This window comes from Canis lupus, chromosome 6 (genome assembly GCF_011100685.1).
Source record: "Canis lupus familiaris isolate Mischka breed German Shepherd chromosome 6, alternate assembly UU_Cfam_GSD_1.0, whole genome shotgun sequence".
NCBI lineage: Eukaryota > Metazoa > Chordata > Mammalia > Carnivora > Canidae > Canis > Canis lupus.
Window position 1 is genome coordinate 63,185,629 of NC_049227.1, and position 22,575 is coordinate 63,208,203.

The 22,575-nt window shown below is 37.7% G+C and overlaps 1 protein-coding gene and 1 long non-coding RNA gene across 4 annotated transcripts in view; one reads left to right on the plus strand and one right to left on the minus strand.

Moving 5' to 3' along the window:
* LOC119872282 overlaps positions 1–10,204 on the minus strand; it is a 29,415-nt gene extending 19,211 nt beyond the window's left edge. The window contains exon 1 of the long non-coding RNA XR_005361334.1: positions 10,089–10,204. This is a non-coding gene — a long non-coding RNA (uncharacterized LOC119872282). The remainder of the gene's footprint in view (positions 1–10,088) is intronic.
* DDAH1 (dimethylarginine dimethylaminohydrolase 1) overlaps positions 1–22,575 on the plus strand; it is a 134,854-nt gene that overhangs the window by 91,651 nt on the left and 20,628 nt on the right. For all 3 annotated transcript variants that reach the window (XM_038541499.1, XM_038541498.1, XM_038541500.1), the window contains exons 2-4: positions 5,700–5,799; positions 12,293–12,366; positions 13,353–13,472. In XM_038541499.1, coding sequence (XP_038397427.1) covers positions 5,706–5,799; positions 12,293–12,366; positions 13,353–13,472 — 288 coding nt within the window. In that variant the 5' untranslated portion in view covers positions 5,700–5,705. The remainder of the gene's footprint in view (positions 1–5,699; positions 5,800–12,292; positions 12,367–13,352; positions 13,473–22,575) is intronic.

Below are 22,575 nucleotides of genomic sequence, written 5' to 3' on the forward strand. Positions count from 1 at the left end.
TCCCAAAATTCATTAGTTTGTACATGCTTAGGAAAACAAAATTTGGGGCCTTTAGAAACCAAACATAAGTTCACATTGCCACAGTTTGTAACCTCTTCCTCTTACCCCCATTCTTCTAGAATGTCTGAGTACACATTTTTGTTCAAATAGATAAAAGGAACATAATCTGTTTTTAAGAGTATTATAGATGCTTATAATCTTTTCTAATATTTATTTTCATTTGACTATATAAGAGATATATAAATTATCTTGTATAGGAATACAAGCTGCAGAGTAAAGTTCTCTGAGTTTAAATCTCAGTTCTGCTGGTTTAAAACCTTGAGTGAGTCACCTGCTGTGCCCCTGCTTACTCATCTCTAAAACAGAAATAATGCTTATACTTGCTTCACTGGATTATGAGGGTTATATTAGTTAAACATGAGTTCTTGAGAGTATCTGATACACAGGAAGACTACATAAGTGTTTGCTATTATCATTGCTAATTAAATTCCTTTTAAGAGTTTTGTCCTAGAATTATAGCAGAGGATTCCAATATGTTCTTATTTAGGAATTTTTAAGACTGAGTCATTTAATATGTTAAGCCTCTCCTTGATTTTTTTTGGTAGGTCTGGTTAGTTTTAGTAATTTAGTAATTTAATTAGCACGTGTGGGAAAGTTAAGGAATAAACCACTGAACAAACCTCAGGCATCCCAAAGTTGAAGGGTGGTAATTAATATGTAGGCTGTCATTGGTGAATATTCCTGATGTGGTTTATATATTCTATTCATATTACTTTGCTTTATTATATATATATATATATATATATATATATATATATATATATATATATAAAGATCAAAGATGTACTGATTAACAAAGAACACACTAAATGAAATGTGGCCTTTTGAGTGTGACCAGAGACAACACAGTGTAACTTTGATGTATCACCAAGTTTCCAGCCAGCTGTGCCTTGACATGATAGAGACATCACATCAGCTTCTTGAGTGGCTTCCTAAGCATTATCTACATGTCATACTTAACGTTAAAAGACAAAACAAGGGGCACCTGGGTGGCTCAGTCTGTTAAATGTCTGCCTTTGGCTCAGGTCATGATCCCAGGATCTTGGGATATAGCCCAGCTTCGGGCTCCCTGCTTGTCAAGGAGCCTGCTTCTCCCTCTCCCCTTCTTGTGCTCTCTGTTTCTCTTTCTCTCTCAAATAAATAAATAATATCTTAAAAAAATAAAATAAAAGGCAAAACAAAATCAGCAACAAATTGAGAAAATGAAACTATTTGACTACCAACAAAGCTATGTTGCTGCTGTTCACCTTTTAAGAGCTAGATAAGAATATGAATAGGATGACAGTATAATTTTAAAGCTCATATAATATGAGTAATAAAGGAACTTGGAACATTGAAATGGGCATTGAAAACCTAGTGGCAATAGTGTTGATAGCACAACTCCCAACACATGGCAGATCTGTGGGGGACAGAGGCATATAGGCTACAGACAAGCCAATGCCAAGGTCCTCATTTGTAATCACAACATCTGGCACCCCACTGAGCTGAAGCAGCTAAAGGAAAGCAGCTTGGCAAGCAGGTTGATGCAGACATAATGGAACTGCAGCACAAAACTGTTCATCAGGCCTTGTGAGCACCTTCACGACATCCAAAGTGAAGATGTAAAACATTCAGAGTGGTTGTTGTTGAAAATAGGCAGCAAAGGCAACTTTGGACAGGGCCAACTGAAAAATATTTGCATCTAAATAAAGAATATTGAACCAATTACGGTGCTCTTGCAGGCTACCATAAATATAACTTCCTAATAAAAGTGTGTAAGATTTTATATTTATTGTAGCATTTTGTGTTTGGGGGATATTTTGCAAGAGGAAAAGAAGAGTTGGGATCAAGTGGTATGTTTTTGTCTTTTTTTTCTTTTTGAATGGTAGCCAGAATCCCAACCAAGACTGAGTTAATTTAGAGCAAAACAATAACATCAGCAACCACTGGTTTTGAGTATAGCATGCCGGGCACTACATATTAGTTTATTTGTTACGTGATCCCTGTTAGAGGGAAAACAGTATCCAACTTGTAGATTAGGAAACCGAGGCTCAGAAAGTATAACTTGTCCCAAGTAACATACCTGATAGTGGTAAAGCCTGTACTCATATCCCCAATTCTTTCCATTCACAGTGAGAACCCAAAAGGTGTGACATAAAACGGGGTGATGATGTAAACGTGAAGAACAAATGAGGTAACAGAAATGAGGGTTGTTAAGAAGAGAGTAGAACAGAAAATGAGGGTTAAGAAGAGAGTAGAACGGAAAATGTTAAGAAAAGGGAGGGAATTCTTCAGAATGAATTATATATTTAGGAACTGTAATCATTCCGTATCATCTTGGCTGACGCCCCTTTGAGTCCTGCGGGACATCTTACCAGATAGGCCCACTTCCCACCTTGTGTCATACGTGCAGGGGGCTATTTTAAAGCAGAGATTATACAAGAAATCTACCACATAGCCTGACAGATTCCAGGAACTGGAAGGAAGTCAAACTGGCATGATTTTAATTTAAATGTGTCTTCACTTTACATTGGCTTTGCGGAAAAGATTGTAACTTTAATTCACTTGAAAGCAGATGGGATCCGTCGTGGGGGTAAAACATAAGAAATTTGTCCAAATGTAAGAAAAAGCAACAGCTTTCTTTTGTGGGTCAGTTTCATAGTACGAGTGTTTGTCATTGGGTCCATGTAAGCTGTTATTCATCAAAATGATAGAAGTCCTAACTAATATGTATTGAGCAATAACAATGTGCTAAGGGCTCCACATGTATTTCATCATCAAGAGGAGCCTAGGAAGTTGCTACTATTATAACCAACCGCCCACTTTAAAGATAGGAAAACTGAGGTCCAGAAAGTTTAAGCAGCTGTTACTGGCTAATAAGTAGCCAAGCTGAGATTTGAATCCCAGGCCCCTGATGGTAACACTACACTATGCAGACATTCCCAGGGTATGTAACTCCAGGAGCTCTACATTTTTTGACAATAGTACTCCGGGGAGGGGTGGGGAAGAAGGAAGGAAAAGGAGATGGGGAGGGAAGGAAGAAAAAAAGGAAATGATAATGACCTCAAAATTAGTACCAGCTCTTGAGAAAGACGTGTGGGTTGGATGGATAGAGGCCACAGAAGTGATTTGAACCCGCTGTGGTCAGGGAAGGGATCAGTAGCAAAAGCTGGGAGAAGCAAAGAGAGGGCAAAAAAAAAATGGGAGTACAAAGTAAAAGATTGAGACAAAGTGCAGAGTGAAAAGGGGAGGAAGAAAGGTCTTGTAAATCTCTATAGCATGAAAACAGTATTGGCATTAGGTTCTAAATGAATTAAGGTGGTTTCTCCAATTTACCCTTTTATTTTGAATTTTTTGGGCTAACTTGACCTATTCAACTCAACCTTTAGAATTAATGCTGTTTGTCTGACAGTTTCTCTCCACCCTGAGTAATGCTGAGTTCCACTATGCAAGGTTAGTGTCTCAGTAAAAGGTGGGTGTGTTGTTTGGCCTTTTTTTTTTTTTCCTCTTGAAAGTTAATTAAGTCAACATTAACCATGGCTATGTAACCGCAGAATGGGCAGTTTCTTTGAAGGCTCATGGTTTGGATCTTTTCCTGTAAAAATTCCCACTTCTATAGTTATATTTAGTGTTCTAACTGCCTGAATAACTGACTTGCAATGGGCCCGTGTATGAGGGCAATACTGGGCCTTGTTTGCAACCGAGTTTGTCTGCTTCATGGAACCAATATGCCAAGAGTTTGTGGTTCTCCATGGACATCCTCCCAGGTTCAGCCTCTCTTGTTTCTTCTCCAGAAATTTCCCTGGAGTTAGCATTGCCGATTTGATGCCATATGGTTCTACAATTCTCAGAACTATTTACTTGACATTTAACAAATTTTTAAACTTGTCCATACCCTTAACTCTGAAAGTAACATGATATCATCAATGTTTGTGTTATGGACCTATCCTGATGACTTTGTTTATAGAGATGTGACTGAATATTTAAGGAGAAAAAGAAAAGTACGGGCCTTGCGCAAAAGCCAGCTTTTTCATATTGGTGCAGCTGTTTTAACTTTTAAGAAACCACAAGCATTTTATCCTCTAAGACTTTAATTTGAAAGACACAGGACTTTTAAAGAAATACAATGTTTCTGAAGCTGGTATTTATTAGCCTCCCTACTTCTGTTCTCTTTAAACACCTAAGAATCAAATAAAATTTCTCTTTAAACTCTTAAGAATCAAGTAACATTACATATACATTTTTCAGATCAAAATGCATGTTATTGCTGTATTCCTAGTAATCTTTGAAATGTTAAATTACAATACAAGCAATAGCATCGCGCGAGAGACAAAAGGTACAGTAGCTGCATTCTAAAGATCTCTTTGCAAGCTCAGAGAATTTTCCATAGACTCAAAGGCAGATGCCAGAAGGAAATGGTTGTGTTTTCTTGGGTTCACAGTAGCCCAGAAAGCCATGGTAAATGTTATTTTGCTTCTTTTTTTATGCTACAGTAATGATTCCCCTTCTTGTTACATAGAAAAACCTATTCTGCTGGTAAAAGAGAACACTAGATATATTTATTACGACATGAAGACCATTTTGTCCATGGAAATAAGTTTTTATTGTTCTGAGTCACTCTGGTTTGTAGAATTTTTACATGAGTTCCAGGACAAGGATGAGATGATCTATTTATTTTAATTTGTATCCTCTTTTTCTTTCTTTGCATGAATGTCAGGCTTGTTGTCAGAATATTTCCATATTTTTATTACTTCAGAAGTTACTCTGCTGTAGTTGTCTCCTAAACTCTTCATTGACAATTCAGCTTGTGTCCTGGGCATGTTGTATTTTGGTTGAACTACCAGCTTTTCTCAGTGTCATGTGATCTCTTGTTTTTCCTTTCTCCCCTATTCATATTTTCTGGATGTATGTCTTCACCATGTCAAAGTTTATACAGACCTTCAGAAATATTTGAATTGTTGAACTGCTGGAAGGATGTGAATTAAACTGTGAATTTCAAAGGGCATTTGTCATGCCTTATATGTTTTCTTGCATTAAAAATAAGCCTCACTAGAAGTACTCCCTAATTCAGCCCAGAATATCTCTGTGCTTTAGACTATACCCTGGAATCTTAAAAAGACCCTGAAGTTAATTTTCAAGTATTCTTTGGTTTGACTGCAATTATTGTATTTGTTAATCACCTCTAGGGACCTAGGTTAAATTTAATTAGCAGTTTAGACCTACAGAGAAGCCTTAGATGTTGTGACATCTTAGAAAATATTTGAACAGAAAACAATGACTATCCTGTGGGCTGAGATTTCGAGTTACAGGTTATTGTCATTGATATTTCTTCCATATATTACTCAGTGTGTGTGCAGTTCTGACTTACTGACTGACTTAAGGTTTAAAATTAGATCTTGTTGGGGATCCCTGGGTGGCTCAGCAGTTTAGCACCGCCTTCAGTCCAGGGCGTGATCCTGGAGTCCTGGGATCGAGTCCCACGTCAGGCTCCCTGCTTGGAGCCTGCTTCTCCCTCTGCCTGGGTCTCTGCCTCTCTCTCTCTCTCTCTCTCTCTCTCTCTCTCTCTGTGTCTCTCATGAGTAAATAAATAAAATCTTAAAAAAAAAAAAAAAGAAAAGAAAATGATAGGATATCAATCTGAATCATTTTATTTTCAACAGGTTGACATGATGAAAGAAGCATTAGAAAAACTTCAGCTCAATCTAGTAGAGATGAAAGATGAAAATGCAACCTTAGATGGTGGAGACGTCTTATTCACAGGTATCTTCATCCTCACTCTCTCCTACTCAAAACTAAATACCTGGCTTGTGTTCACTTGTTTAACTAACTATAGGGTTGGTTGGTTGTTTTTTTTTTAATTACCAAAGTAAAAATGCTAACTGTAGGGAATTTGGAAAATACTGAAAAGCACAAAAGAAATTAAACAAAACTGACCTTTTATTCAAAGATAATCATTTCAACATTTGGGTGTGTGTCCTTTTAGTACTTTTGTATGCATGTTGTATTTGTTTATTTTTTTACAAAAATGTTATCAGCGGGTACCTATCATTTTGTAGATTGCATCTACTATATTCTACAATGTGAGTTTGTGGGTAGCATGGTTTTGCATTGTATGTTATTATATCTGGTTTGCATTTAAAAGATTCTTAACTCAAGATGCATCATTTACAAATAATTTTCTTGCCCTGACAGCAAGATGAATTTAAATAATTTCAATGCAAATTGATTTGCCTTCAATGCCAGATGAGTAATAGCAGAACTCAACAAAATATAAACAGCTAATATTATTATGGATCTAACTAGAATCAGCTTTTATAGAGGGCATAATATTGCTTGTAAAGAAACAGTAATTGTAGCGTTTAACCTTTCCAGCTCTTTATGATCGTATTATTGCTTTGCAAAAGTCATGTACTAAAATGGATCCCCAGATTCATTCTAGTTATACTGATAAGTAAGACAATTGATAATCATTTTTAATTTATAGTGAGAGTTTATTTTTCCCTCAGTGTCAGAGATTATAAATACCTGTCTCCTAGATGTAGCCCTACCAGCAAGGGCAGGTTCCCAGGGACTGGGGAAATGTAACACAGGTGGCCAACTGAAAACATGAAGCTTTTTGAGTTCTAATATTTTAGCTTATGTGAATTTTATATTGAATCCTTTGTGTATATAGAGAAAATATAGCCATCTTCATCTTAATATAAATATAATGCTTTGTAGTCCTTACATTTTTATATAATAAATGTTCTTGGAGGGGGAGAGATATTTTTCCTGTGACAACTAATTCCTTGCTCAGTGTCATGTACCTATGGGTGAAGCCACTGTGTGGCTGATCTCCAGGTGACACCACTCTTATCCCAGACTTCTGAACAGTACCCGCTGGAGTTATGCACTGCACAACCTGTGCTACTATTGTCACAGGCAAGGGCCCTGCCTCTGGGGCACGGTGTGCACACCCAGTGAGCTCTAAGAATGCAGAACCAAGGGGTCAGGGAGGCCTACGCTGCATTCTCAGCTCTGGCCATGTCCAAGCAGACTCAGGCATTCTTTTGAATCTGCCTAGTAAGTTCCCTTTAGATATTCTTTGTGTCTCCCATTGATGGCACTTTCATTCTTTTTGCAACACAGAACAACAGCCTGTTTCTCTTAGAAAATAGGCTTTTGTGAAAAGTGAGATGTGTAAATCACGCTTCTTTACAATAAAAACCCTTTTGTACTGGAACATAGCCATGTAATAAATAACTTCTTGTAAGCAGGTACAGATAATATTTGAAGTATGGTTTAAAACCAAACTGTGGGAACACCTGGGTGGCTCAGTGGTTGAGCGTCTGCCTTTGGCTTAGGTAGTGATCCTTGGGTCCTGGGATGGAGTCCCACATCGGGCTCTCCACAAGGAGTCTGCTTCTCCCTCTGCCTATGTCTCTGCCTCTCTCTTTGTGTCTCTCATAATAAATAAATACAATATTTAAAAAATAAAAATAAAACCAAGCTGTGTTCACGGCCATTTAGTTATCGTAACAGCTGAGCTGAACAGATTCCCTAAAACCTTCTCAGGTCATGACACAGCTTATGCTAGAAATCTCTTCCTTTGGTCGGAGATCTTTCCATAGCCTTTCAACCCTTATGTTTTGGCCCCAACTTCTAATTAGGTACCTAAGAACTGAGGCTTGCCTTTGACACTATCTGTAATTTCTTTTGGTAATATTTAAACCTTAAGTTAATATCTTGAAAGTTATTTTATTCAAAATTGAGATAGTCCTCGGATATTAGATCTTTATCTGCGTGGCACCTCATTCGTGCCTGATGCCTGGTCCTGCCTTCTTCTACTTCCTACTTCTCATGTTTTTTCCTTTTTGATTTAATCATGATAAAATACATATAACATGAAATTTTCCATTTTAACCATTTTTAAGTATACAATTCAAGGAGCATTAACCACATTCATGATATCGTCCAGCCATCACCACTCAATTTTTAGATTGAGCAGAGTTGGGTAAAAAACAAAATCTGTAGTACTTTCCATGCGTTCTGGGTCCTCTTTCTTCTGCAACTCAGAGCTTCATTAACAGTTTATCAGGAAATGGACAGAAGGAAAGCAACTATCCAACTCCAGTTCCACTGAGAATCTTGTGAGTCAGGTGTCAGCTACTGGCAGAAATTATTTCAATCCTATTTCTCTTAAATAGATGTCAACTTACCTCTACTTTTATTTTTTATTCTTGTGAAATATGGAGCAAATAAAAATAGTTATAAATGTCTATGTACAGTTTAAAGACCAATGATAAAATGAGCACCTGGTGCCTGCCACCTGGCTTAAAGAAATAGAATATTGCCGGGACCACAGGAGCCCTACTGCCAACCTCTAGCTTCTTTCAGCCTGAGGTAACCACTGTCCTGCATTTTGCATTAATCTTGCCTTATCTTTCTTTGAGTTTTACCTCAATCTATGCATTCCTAAATTATATGTTGTTTAGTTTTACTTGTCTTATAACTTTATATGATCAGGGTCATACTATATGAACTATTCTGCGATTTGTCTGTTTTCGATCTAACTTGCTGTAGTAGCTATAGCTTTTCATCCTTCACTGCTGTGTGGTATTCCATGGTTAAGAATATACCACAGTGTATTTATCCATTCTACTACTGATGTGTATTTGAGTGTTTTCCAGTTTTTTCAATTATTTTCAGTATTGTACATTCTTTGTATGTCTCCTGGGAATGTATATGAGTTTCTCTAAAGTAAACAGCGAGAAATGGAGTTTCAGGTGATAAACACTTTTTGCTCCAGTGAAATGTATATGATTTTCTTCTTGAAATCTATTGATGTGGTTAATTGCACTAATTTATTTTTCTGATACTTGATCAATTTTGCATCCCTAGGATGAAGTCAAACTCTATCATGATATATTCTCTCTTTACTACAGTGCTGGATTTACTTTGTTCATTTTTTTCTTAAGACTTTCATTTCTATGACCTGTAATTTTTCTTGCTTTCCTTCTCTGATTTTGGTAAAAGAGTTGTGTTAACCTTATAACATACATTAGGCAATATTTCTTATGTTTCTATTCTCAAGAATCAGTACTATTTGAATTGCGCATTCCTTGAACTTTGATAGAACTTACCTATAAACAGGCTCTGTGGGCCAAGTACTTTCTCTGTGGAGGGATTTTAAACCAATTCAATTCCTTTAATGATTGCATGAATAATTGAGGATTTTATGAGTCAGTTTTTGAGAATTCTGTTGTCTTCTAATATTTTATCTATTTTATCTAAGTTGTCAAAATGTTGGATATAAACTTCTTATCTTCTTTATATCTGTTTTAAGCTTCATGGCACTATACCTATGTCCCTTTTTCATTTGTAATGTTTATTTGTGCCTTTTCTTTTTTCTTTTGTGCCAGAGATCTGTCAATTTTATTAATCTTTCCAAAGAACCAATTTTGGACTTTGTTCAATCCTCTCTCTCTCTCTCTCACAGGTTTCTTTTCCTCTTCCTGTTTCTATCTTTAATTCCTTCCTTCAAATTTCTTTTTTTTTTTTCTGTCCTTTTTTCTTACATTTCAAGTTGGAACTTTGCCTCTTTAATATTGAACCTTTTCTCATCTAAATGCAAGTAGTTTAAGCTATGTAATTTTGCTTCCAAGTATTGCTTTAGCTAAATCCTTTGTGTTTTGATATATGTTTGTTATTATTAGTTTTAGATGTTTTCTAATTTCCATTATGACTTACTCTTTGACTCATTCATTCATGTACAATGATGTTATTTTAAAACATATCAGTCATTATTGTAAGCTACTAGGGACTCTACTCACTACTCTGATAGTTAATAAGTGAAGGAAAGTTTCAGGCATTCAACTATCTTTCCTTTATGAATTTTATTTCAAGTAGGCCAAATACTTGAGAAAGTTTTTTTTTTTTTTGAGAATTCTAGCCAGTAAATATAGATTCCTAATAAAATAATGGATCTTTGCAATGATCATCAAAGGCTATTAAAACGTTTCTATGAAAACTTGTGGGGATCTTTATAATGGAGAAATCAGGCTACTCACCATTGAATACACAGATTATTGCGTAGTATCACTGAAAATGTGGCTGTCAGTCAAGTGCCACATGATGTGATACAATAGTTCAGCCCCACCTCTGAAGTAGTCCTGTCAAAAAAAAATTTTAACAAGAATCTAATTAAGCATCTATATGAAACTATCAGTTTCCTGAAAATACAAAGTATAAAGGAACAATTTCATGTTAGATGATACACAGGAAGTAACCAGCCAAATCCAGAACACAGCGGGATCATCAATAGGATGAATGACCTAGCTTCTCCTATAAAAGAATGAGGTAAAAGGGTAAATTGATACAGAAATGACCTAAGAGACAAAACAACAACAAATTTTTTTTAACATTTTAGTTCTAAAAGTTCAATTATTTTCATCAGAAAGCCCATTTAGGGGATGTAGTCCACTATTCTACCAGAAACAGAAATCCAACTTACTTTTTTTTTTTTTAATATTTTTTTTCAACTTTTATTTATTTATGATAGTCACAGAGAGAGAGAGAGAGGCAGAGATATAGGCCGAGGGAGAAGTAGGCTCCATGCACCGGGAGCCCGATGTGGGATTCGATCCCGGGTCTCCAGGATCGCGCCCTGGGCCAAAGGCAGGCGCCAAACCGCTGCGCCACCCAGGGATCCCCCAACTTACTTTTTAAAGAGATAAGCAGTTTGCTTTTCTTTGTGCTTGGCTACCTTAGTCTTTTAAAAAGGAAATAGTGTGCACACACACCATTATAAATTTGTTTAATTTTTTAAATGTTTTTCCTAAAAATTATATGTAAATCTAATTTATAAATCTATTTTATATTAAGGAAAGAATTAAGGATTAAGGGAGAGAATTAAGGGATTTGTTTTTTTTATTTTCAGCTTTTTTAATAAAGTAGGTAATACTTTTATCAAATAAAAGATCTTTCCCTTAGTTAAGTTTTAATTTATATGTAGTGAGTTTTCTCAAGAGACAACACAGACATACCATTACCAAACAAAAAACAAAAAACCTGTGAGTCTGCCATCAAAGAGTGGCTCTGTCTGCCAAGAGCATAAACCATTGGAACTTATCATAACATCATTTGACCTATGTCTTTACCTCTTTCATAAGGACATCATGAGGATTAAAGTTGTAACATCTGTAAAGTCTATCAAGCAATTCTTTCTACATTGTTTCTATTCTTATGCTTTACCCTAATGTTCTGGATCAAGATTTGTACTGATTTCTCTGAATATTTTTTCACATTACATGTAGAATTCTTTTTCAAAGAATTGAGGGAAGTTAAGGGTCCTCATAATTACATATTGCCTATCACTACCTATTATAATTAATTGTTTGCTTGCCCCTAACTAGGGAGACCATTTGTATTTGGTGTTTTGCCTTCTGAGAAGAAAATTTATGGAATTTCAGAAAGCCAAATAAATAGAAAGTTCCATCCTCCTGAAATTTAGTACTTTGCAAATAGGCATCTCTGATGTTTTAATTTGAAACAAAAAGTAAGAGTTTTAAAGACATCTCTTTAGAGGTCAGGCCCAAAGACTAGTCAGTGCTAAACTCTCTTTACATGGATAGTTTCTTCAACCTTTACATCATTAGAAGAAAAGGAATCCAACTTCATCTCAAATGTTTAGTGTTACTCTTGTAGGGTAAAAAAAGGGAAGCCTAAAAAAAATAAAATAAAATAAAAGGGAAGCCTTACTAACTTATTGCTATTACTTAATTTTTTATTTTTTATTATACATGAATGTATTTAATCGTGTTATTTCCTAAGTGGAACATTTATTCTTTTATTGTGCTAAAATATACATATTGTAGAATTTACCATTTAACTATTTTTAAGTGTATAGTTCAGAGACATTAACTACATTCACATTATTTTGCAACCATCACCACCATCCATCTCCAGCACTTTTTCACCTTCCCAAACTAAAACTTCATACCCATTCAACACTGACTTCTCACTTCCCACTCCCCTCAGGCCCTGGCAACCACTATTCTACTTTCTACCTCTGTGAATTTGAAAGTGTTTATTTCTAAGGATAAAGCTTGAAATCAGATTTGTGTTAAGAAAGCAGGGGTCAGAGTACAAGCAGAGCTGCCTTCTGTGGTAGGAAAGAATCGTTTGATGCTTTAAGGTCATTATTTACAGATAAAGAAATAGTGGGCTGTCCCTGGTGCCATCTACTCACTATGTTCCATGACATTTATTATAGGCAGAGAATTTTTTGTGGGCCTTTCCAAAAGGACAAATCAACGAGGTGCTGAAATCTTGGCTGATACTTTTAAGGTAGGTAAAGGATAATTTATGCCTGGCATACAGTAATAAATATTCATAGATGTCACCAGCTTTGCAAAATAATTCCTAATATTTGTACATTTGCTAGAAATTTTAAGAGCTTTCAAATTCAAATTTCTCAATAAATAGGCTGCACTGGGCTACCATATCCACAAAAGACAAAGTTATAGTGAACATCTTCTATTTTCTCCCAGTGTATAATCATACAGCCACCTGGCAGGTTTCATGGCACAATGAATGACTTTTAAAAAAAATCTGGAGACCCAACTGACTCGAACATGAAATGTAGATTTTTCACACTGGAATCAAGAATCACTTGTACTCAGTACCTACTGTGTGCTGGAAACTGGGCTTGATATTGTGTGTACATCCTCTCAAAGTCCCTTTACTCTATTGATTATTAATAGATTGACTCACCAGACTGCTTAGGAAGGGATATATAGTAAAGAAACTCTTTTGCCTTGAGGATGTGAAGCTCTAGTTTGCACAGGAAATTCAGACATCCTTCCAGAGTAGCCCACTCCATGGATCAACCAGCAAAGCTAGCTATTGACACAATCACACATCTGGAAGGAGGCTCTGCATTTTCTTCTTAAAAGTAGTCTTTATTGGAGTGCCTGGCTGGCTCAGTCGGTTAAGTGTCCAACTCTTGATTTCACCTCGGGTCCTGAGATGGGGCTCTGTGTCTGCTCCATGCTGGGTGTGGAGCCTGCTTAAGATTCTCTCTCTCCCTCTATCTCTGCCCCTCCCTAGCTCCATGCATGTGCACTCTCACTCTCTTTCTTTAAAACAAAACAAAACAAAAAAAGGTAGTCTTTATTTAACTGGCAATACCAAAAACTACAGGTCCCAGTTTATCTTCCAGATATTCAGGGCCCCTGGCAACCTCCCTAGAAATAGCCCTGTTTCAGGCAGATTTAAATCAGTTTTAGAATTATTCTGCAATGACACACTGCTTATTTCTATCATACATGTAGGACTATGCGGTCTCCACAGTCCCGGTGGCTGATGCTTTGCATTTGAAGAGTTTCTGCAGCATGGCTGGGCCTAACCTAATCGCAATTGGATCCAGTGAATCTGCCCAGAAGGCTCTAAAGGTAAATACAAAACTGCGCTCCTTTGAAATGCAGCACGCAATGCCTGCCACATGGTTTTCCTAATTTTGTCTAGTGGATGGTCAGCAAGCAAGACTGGCAGGAAGACAACAGGCTGGTACTTGAACTTTCTTCGATAAACACCTTCATGACCTCACATTCATTGGGAATCAGAACACCTAAATGTAGGAAGAACTCTTCACTGGTGAACTATTCTTACTCATACACCAGGTATCCTTGAAAGGCCGTGATTCAGAATAAGAAATATTGAACACATCACAGTTATTTCCTCTGGGGAAAAGGAGGGCATGCCACTGGTAGTGCTTTTCTTAAGTAAGACAGTTGGTACACCAAGGGTTGTTGTATTATTCTTATCCTTTTGTGTGTCTGAAATAGTTCATAATAATCTTTTAGAAAGGCATGATTCAAAAGTACATAAAAACCTTAACTTCTTTGCATTTGGAATACTTAGGACAAGAATTTGTCTCATTTCACAGATGAGAACTGGAAAGCCCAGAAAAATAATGATTTGTCCAAATCACAGAGCTAGGTCAATAGTGGAAGTCATTGATAATGAAGAAAACCTTCCACTGCTATAGTACTTTATAGTCCAAAGACATTTTCCTTGTCCATAAGAGCCCTGAAAGATGATCGGAATGCTCCATCAGGGCAAAGACCATGACTGTTTTGCTCACCATTTTTCTCCTCTTTGCTTGGTCCATGCTGGGGCCCTTAATAAATATCAGATGAATGATGAATAAATGAGAGAGATGGTATTATTTCCATTTTGCAGATGAGAACTAGATCAAATGACTCATCCCAGGCCACAAGGCTAACACTAAATGGTGGGCTGGATTACTACCTTTTTCTCACAACTTACTAAAGGACCAAAGACAAAAGCTCCTCTCAGCCAAAGAGAGGAAATCTATATGCCCCAAGGCGCACAATTAATTTTTTTGCCCTTTTAAGTCTTTACTCGTCTACCTTAGTGCTAGACTTGGTCCAGTTTGTCTCAGAAGAAATCATTGCCTACCAATTGCTGAGTTTTTCCCCCTTTATTTCCTGCAGCTTCTTCAGCAAGCAATCCTGGCCTTTCCATCTTCTTTTACTCATACTGTATCTTTGACTGTATTTCTAGGACTTTTAACAATTGTTGAACCTGTCTGAGAATTTGAATTTGGTGGCTTTTTCTATGTTTCCTTTAGAGAATATCTTTTGTTCTGCTTCATCTGGAAGGCTGTGTTAACTTTCCACATATATGAAAGGTGGTGGTCTTGAAAGAAAATGTTTGATGGATGGTATCACTCAAAGGATCTAGGAGGATTATTTTTCTTCTCAGGGACTAACTGTGGTGTCTCCGTGGCAGCTGGGTTGGTTGGCACATGTCTGAAATAGAGTATAAGGGAAGGAGAGGGCTGAAGCTGGCCTCTGCTGTGCTTTTGTGTTAATTAGCAGATGGGACATCCTCTGGGTAGACAAATTACAAAAAGTAGCCCCATCTGCGATTCTGGATAGACTAGACCCCTAACTCAAATAGCTTGGTCCCTAACTCAGAAATGTCCCTAACTTAAAAAGTCTGGAGAAATTAATGCATAACAAACTAAGAGAGAATACAGTATGGTTAACTAGAAAAACATTATATGAAGTAGCCCTGACTGCTATTCCTAGGATAGGATAGAGCTCCTTGAGGACTAGATATTCAGTGAGAACCTCATGGACAAAAATGGGCTAGATGTGGATCTTAAAGGATTCCCGGTAGGGACACAGTACAGACACAGACTGAGCCAGATACGTACATGAGATTTGAACAAGCTAGTCCAACCAATAAAGAGTTTTCCTGGGGGCTCCTGGAGATATGGCTATATGGAGCAGGTGAAGTCTGAAGAGGTAGCGACTTAAAAGTGAAGAAGAAGATGAATTTATCTCCATGAAGCAGGAGTCTGAACTTCTGAACAGAAGGGTCTGTACTGCTTTAGAGATGTTGGACCACTATTCTTTTGGAAAGAAAGAAGAAAAGAATGAAGGGGGAAGACCCTGCAATCAGAAGAGAGAACGACTGATAACCTGGAAAAAGAAACCCAAGCCAAGTCCCATTGTATGCCTTGGACTTGCCACCATTTCTCCATTCATCTTTCTCATCTCCTCATCAAGTCAGGTCCCCTAGGGTCACATCTTTTAAGGGCATTCTGTGTGGACTTTATAGTCCTCCTTCCTGTAGAGTTTATTTGAGTTAGTGTTAATAATGATGTTCACTCTATACTTGAAACATTCTGTGTCAGAAGCTATAAATAATCCTCACTGACTGCAAAGGTATTCACTCTTTAGAGATCATATTTTCCATCAGCAAATGTGCTTCCTAAACCATGGGCCTGTAGAGTTGGCAAATGCCCACCTGCCATGTTTCTAGCATCAAAAAGGTTTTCTTTTTTTTTTTTTTAAAGATTTTATTTATTTATTCATAGAGACACAGAGAGAGAGAGAGAGAGAGAGAGAGAGAGAGGCAGAGACACAGGCAGAGGGAGAAGCAGGCTCCATGCAGAGAGCCTGACCTGGGACTCCATCCAGGGTCTCCAGGATCACGCCCTGGGCTGCAGGCGGCGCTAAACCGCTGCGCCACCGGGGCTGCCCCAAAAAGGTTTTCTTACTTTGTAGTGAAAGCCGAGGAACAAACTGAATGGAAGAATAATGAGATCTCCAAACAGGCATATTCTCAGGTCAGAACTAGGTGGGTTAGTGAAATTCACATTTAATGAGCTGAACTGTTTATGTATTTGAGAACAGCTTTGGCTGTTATATTAGAAAAGTCAATAAAACTGATAGTGTGGTAAGTCCTACTACTAATTTGGATATAATACTGATATAGGTAGGCAGGAAGACAAATGGATAGAGACATATAGATCATTTGCACATAGTGAACACATATAGGTTTTAATTTTTCCATTTTATAAATGAAAATACTGAAATCTGATGAAATAAAATGTTTTGAATACAATCTTCTGGAATCAGATTTCCTTAGTTTTCCTCTCCCCATTTGCCTACCCCACTCCATACTCATTCTTTTACAGTTAGAAAGCTTTTCCCAATTATTTTGCCATAGATTTGTTTCAGCTGAGCTTCCTCTTTCTCTGCCCCTCTCTCCAACTACTCACCACCTCTTCCCATTTTTTGCTGTGGTGTCCAGGATCTGACTTGTCAGGAAAGATGTGAGTTTGGTCTCGGATGTCTGTTGTTCCCTTGCAAATCTTTTGATGTCTCTGTGGAGAAACCCATGGCCACTTGGGCATCTCTTGGAAGGGCATTTAAGAGTGGAGGTGAATTGTGCCTTCCTGTGCCACACACTGAGAGCTTGAATATTTCTCACATCTGTCACTGCTTGCTGAATACTTGCCTCCTTCAGAGCCAGAAAACTACTTCTTACATATTCATGCAAAGCTGAGAGCCTAAGGGTTTCTGGAAGCCTTATTGCATTTGAAACACTTTGTAATGGGTTGCAATCGATTCTTGGTTAATGAAGTGGGATCTTATGGAGATAGTCATCATACCTGTCTAGGTTGTAGTAGATTTAATAATGTGTGCATTGTATATTTAAATGAAGTCATCAATCTAGGAAGACTTTAGCGACTCTGCTGAAAAGCCCAGAACATATTTAATACAGAGCACATTTAATACAGAGTATATTTAATGAAGGGAAGGAAGGAAGGAGGACATATTATTCCTGCAGTTTATTGTTGATACATTCAAGGTACTAGAAGCTAGGTTGATTTGAACAAATACGTAAAGACATTTAACATTAAGTCTTATCCTAGAAATACTATTATCTAAGCAAAATCCATCTTCAGACCAACCTGTCCATTCTATGGTTTTTCCCTCCACACTTCCCATCATTCTGCACATGCCTCTGGGCAACTATACCTTCATCCTGCCCTTCTAGCTATAAACAAAAATAGTGTAAGATTAATTAATTCTTACATGAGCAATAGACCTACTAGTACTCTGGCAGAAGGAATGTTTGCCTTCTCAAAGATGATAAGAGCTCCAGTTGCTGCATAGCTGGAGCTGCTGGTCATAAACATAATTTGAGCAAAAGAAGTCAATCACCAAGAAATATATATTCTATTATTTCATTCATTTAGACAGGAGACAAAACTATGCTGTCAGCAGTCAGAATAGTGGTATTTTAAGGAGTGAGGAAGTCATGATCCCCGGGGCTGCTTTGTATGTTTAATTTTTAAAGTTCACAAAAATATGTATATAATGTATTATTGGAAGTGGGCTGAGATTAATTTACAGAAATAATTTTCCAATAGTGGGGTCTCTCAGACCCCTGCTTTACCTTCTATATGATTCCTATCTTTCCTGCAGACTAACCTGTTTTTTATTTTATTAATTAAAAAAAATAGACAAACTTTGTACCCCTTGAGTAACATCTCCTCATTTCCCTCCCCCCTCAGCCCTTATACACCTGAAATATATATAAGTTTAATTGTCAGTTATACCTCCGTAAAGTTGGGGAGGCAAAGACACAGCAAAGAGTAGATTTGCACCACATCCCATCCATTTTTTCCTCGATCCATTCCAAAATCGACTTCCTTTCCAGGAACCTGGATTAATTACATGCACTCTGTCACAGGACGACAGACTCTAATTCCTACCTTCTGGAGGGACTCACTGTATTGATTTTTAACTCAATCTCTCCTTGATAGCATTCAGTCCTCTAGTCAATTGGGGGGGGGGGGAAGAAAGGAAGGAAGGAAGACAAAGGGAGGGAGGCAGAGAAGGAGGGAAGAGGTGGGGGAGTAACATTTAGCCAAAACTTTCCCCAAACTAATCAGATGAGGCAGCTCTGAGCTAGAGGGGCTGCGTTGCTAACAAGCCAGGGGACTATGCCATCTGTGAACCAGGCAGGAAGAAGAGCGCTCGCACCTTCCTAACCCTTCGCAGAAACCAGTTCTTTTCTCCTTTTGCCATCTGCAATTTTGTTTATTGGCCTCTTTTTAGATTAATAATTCTATTCTTTTGTATCACAATGAATTATTATTTTAAAATGCTTTCGACAGGAGTACTAAAAGGATGTGGTAAGAAAGAATTATGAGATCACCACTCCTTTTTTTTGTCTTTGTCATGTAAATGGAGCTGAAATCTAGTGCGTGGATTCCAGTAGAGTTGTAATTTTAAATTATGATGCTCATAATGTATCTTGATGGAAATATCTTTTGGTTTCTTATCTACTTCCTGAAATAACTAACTGCATTTGTAAGATTCCTTGAATGAGGACATGGGCTGCTTTGCAGCTAATTTAAATTGCATAGCACGAGGCATGTTTTTTTCTTTTGAATGACTAACTATATAATAGAGGTCACTCAGACAGTATTTCCTCTCATTTTGACTCAGCTTCAGCATTGATTTTATGTCCAAAAATGTCCATGTTATTTTATAGATGGTCATATAAAGGAAGAACATGGAAAAACCCTTAATATGTTTGGATTTTGTATGTTTTTTAATTGCCTGGAATTTCCTTTGATGACAACTGGAACAACAAATAGCAAAAACCAAAAGATAGAATGAGAGCTAACTAGTATCAACAGAGTGATTGAAATGGAAAAATAAAGACTCTGCATTTCTAGTTGTTGTTGTCAAAGTGAATTACAGTGTATAGCCACAAGATTTCCCACTTTGGGTCCCTACCAAATATGAAATGCATGCTGACAATCCCACTGTAGGTTTAATTTAGTCTTATTATTTGGTTGTCTGTTCCAGTTGTATTTACCAGAGCCACAAAACAATGATTTTTTTTAAATATCTACCATGCCTGAATTAAGAAATTAACAGAAAACCAAATAGTCTCTGAGTTTGTAACAACTGTTTATGCTTCTTTTCCTGGCAGCAGTTGCCTTATCTGACGATATTCCCAGAGCTGGATGCCAACAAGGCTAGGGTGGCCAAAATAAAATACTTTGGCATGATAGAGCCATAAATAATCTGAAGCTGTGAGACCAAAACAGCCATGCTGAATTTCAGTCCTAGTTCCAAGGCAGGAAGAAGGTAAAATTGGCCAAGTAGGAGAAAGGGAATAATAATAGGGTTTTTATTCTCTTGAGCTTTCAAGAAAACTTCAGAGAAAAAAGAGGAAGAAATTACATTTAAAGTACTATTTATTCTGTCCATTAAATGATGGGACATTGAAAAATATTCAACAGACTTTATGGGATGTTATAGAGGGAATTCAAGCATATGTTGGGTAACCAAACAAATGGTCTTTGAATGAGCCTTTGAATCCAAGACTCTTACTTACCCAGGGAAAGGCCTAAGTGACCTTAAATCAGTGGTTTTTAATGAGAGGCGGCATAAAACTACCTGAGTAACTTTCTGAAAACACACTACCAGGAACCTAACTCAGAAAATCCTAATGTTCTGGGTCTGGGATCACTTCTGCATTTTTGAAAAGCTCCACAGGTAATTCTGCCTCCCAGGTTTTCTGCAACTTCCAAAAGCACCTAGAATCCTGAATAATACACACCCGAAGAAGCCAACCACTATACATTATGGGTACAAAACTATGTATTTCCAAGTAGCAATAAAAATAGAGAAAATGTCATGATTAAAGCCATCAAAAGCTAAAAACTCCTTACCTTTTTGCTGCCTAGAGTTCAACATTATATAACTTAAAAAATAATAGCCAACTGGGTAATAACTTGGATGCCATCATTTAATCCATTTGATGGATGCTAAAATTCCTTATGAAAATATTCCAAGTGACCAAAAAATTGCTGTTATCATTTTCTAAGGACAGGATATTTGCATTTGACTCATGTTCTTACACCCTCTCCCCCAAAACACGCGCGTGTGTGCACACACACACGCACAGAAAAGTCTGACAGGACTGCAGGTGTGAAGATTAGTGCCAAAGAGACAAAAAGGTTGAACTTCACACCATTACTGATATTAGAGAAGAACTTAGCTTTAAATATAATCATATGTTGATTCTAGTAAAGAAGCATAGTTGTCTAAAGAGCCAAAATGGCAATGAGGGCTAAGCAGATAACTTAGAATCCTAGTTCATGGGTTGTCATTCTGGGTCTACCACCAGCTTCCCCTGTACTCAGTCTCATCCTGAACAAACAAAGATAGATCAGCCTCACTAGGAAATGAGAGCTTCCTTTCTTCTCATCAGAAATTTCAGGATGAGCAGTTAAGGTGAAGGACTGTGTCTTGAACATGTGGATGTACAAACACCTGGCAAAAAGTAGCAACCATTTAATTTAGAAGTGGAGCTTCTAAAGCCTCTCATTACTATCCCCTTTGCACAAAGTCTTCTTAAAAGGCAATAGAAAAAATAAAACAGGCGATCGAAACAGATGAGCTTGAAGCTTGAGCTTCCTGAGCATTATCCAGCAATATTCTTTATTGCTGGATACTCTATGAAAGATACTATCTCAAGCACAGGGGACCTTAAGATGAGTGGGAAACAGTCTTTGCCCTCAAGGTGCCTCCTGCTGAATTGAAGAAACAGGACAGGACATTAAAATAAATAGTGCACAGGGGGATCCCTGGGTGGCTCAGTGGTTTGGCGCCTGCCTTTGGCCCAGGGCGGGATCCTGGAGTCCTGGGATTGAGTCCCGCTTCAGGCTCCCGGCATGGAGCCTGCTTCTCCCTCTGCCTGTGTCTCTGCCCCTCTCTCTCTCTCTCTCTCTATCATAAATAAATAAATCTTAAATAAATAAATAAATAAATAAATAAATAAATAAATAAATAAATAAATAGTGCACAGTGTAACACAAGATAAATGACTAATAGATGAGGGAACTCTAGAAGAGATAGGAGTTCTGAGGAGGGAGTGATCCCAGGAGATAGGAATCCAAGTCCGAGTGGACCAGAGTGAAGAACAAGCCTGTCATAGAGGAGGAATGGTTATTACAAATAGGACAAGTGGGGGAATATCTATTTTCATAATCAATAGATGATGGCTGGAGCAAGGGCTGAGTACAGGAAAAAAAGTTAAGGTTCCGGAAATAAGTTGAGGCTGGTGCAAAGGCCAAGGAATGAGGGTTTTCTTGTCCGCAGGCTGTGGGGAGGCACTCATAATTTTTTAGCCGAGGTATAAAAGTTGAAGGTGGTATTTTAGAACAAATCTATCTGGCAGTATGCCCATAATGATTTAACAGGCATAAAGATTAGGAGTAATAAAATTAGTTAGGTGCCATCACGCAGTCCAGAAATAAAGAAGAGAAGAGTCTGGGCTAGAGAAGTAGTCGTGAAAATAGAGAGGGCCGTGCAGGAGCAGAGTTCCATTTAGAGTAGTAACAGAACACTGTGACTGAGGGATTTGAGGGGCATGGGAGAAAAAAGGAGCAGATCAGCACTTTGACAGATATTTATAGAACCCCTGTTCTGTGCTAGGCCTTGTACTAGGTCCTAGGGGACAGTGATGAACAAAATGACTTCAGAAATGACTACCAGATGGTGACTTTGGTGGAATTTTTGCAAAAGAGTTCCACTCTCCCTGTCACCATGAACTCAGTCTTCCCCATCTACACAGGAACAAACCATAGAAAATCTGTGGGCAAAAGTATGTTGCTGGATTTCGCTGACCTAGATTCACATTTTGGGAACTGAGCTAGACGGAGACATATTCAACTGACAGTGGCTCGGGTAGACATCCCCTGTCTAAGCCTGTAGGACACTAACGGGGTTGGCTCCCATTTCAGTTTCCATTGGCAGCAGTCAGTGGCTCATCCAAATTTGGAGTCTCTGTCCTTTACTCTTTTCTGTTTATTTTTTATTATCTTTATCTATTCATCCTAAAGGCACACCAAAAAAATCACTTTAACATTTGCATGCCCTCCATCTCCAACAGTGTCCTATTGTTTTTTGGCTGAATTGAGTTGGCAGAAGACTGTCCACCCCCTGCCAAAAAAAAAAAAAAAAAAAAAAAAAACCAGGATGATTATCATGTCGTGGGCTGAAAGTGTGCATCACAGCATGACCTACATGACTCTCTCGGCCATGCCAACACCAATACCCTTGATGTTGAAGGGATTAGGAAATGTATCAGTTGAGCTAGAGGGAGGATGGTTGAGTTTTGGGTTACTGTTTCTCCATGGAAATC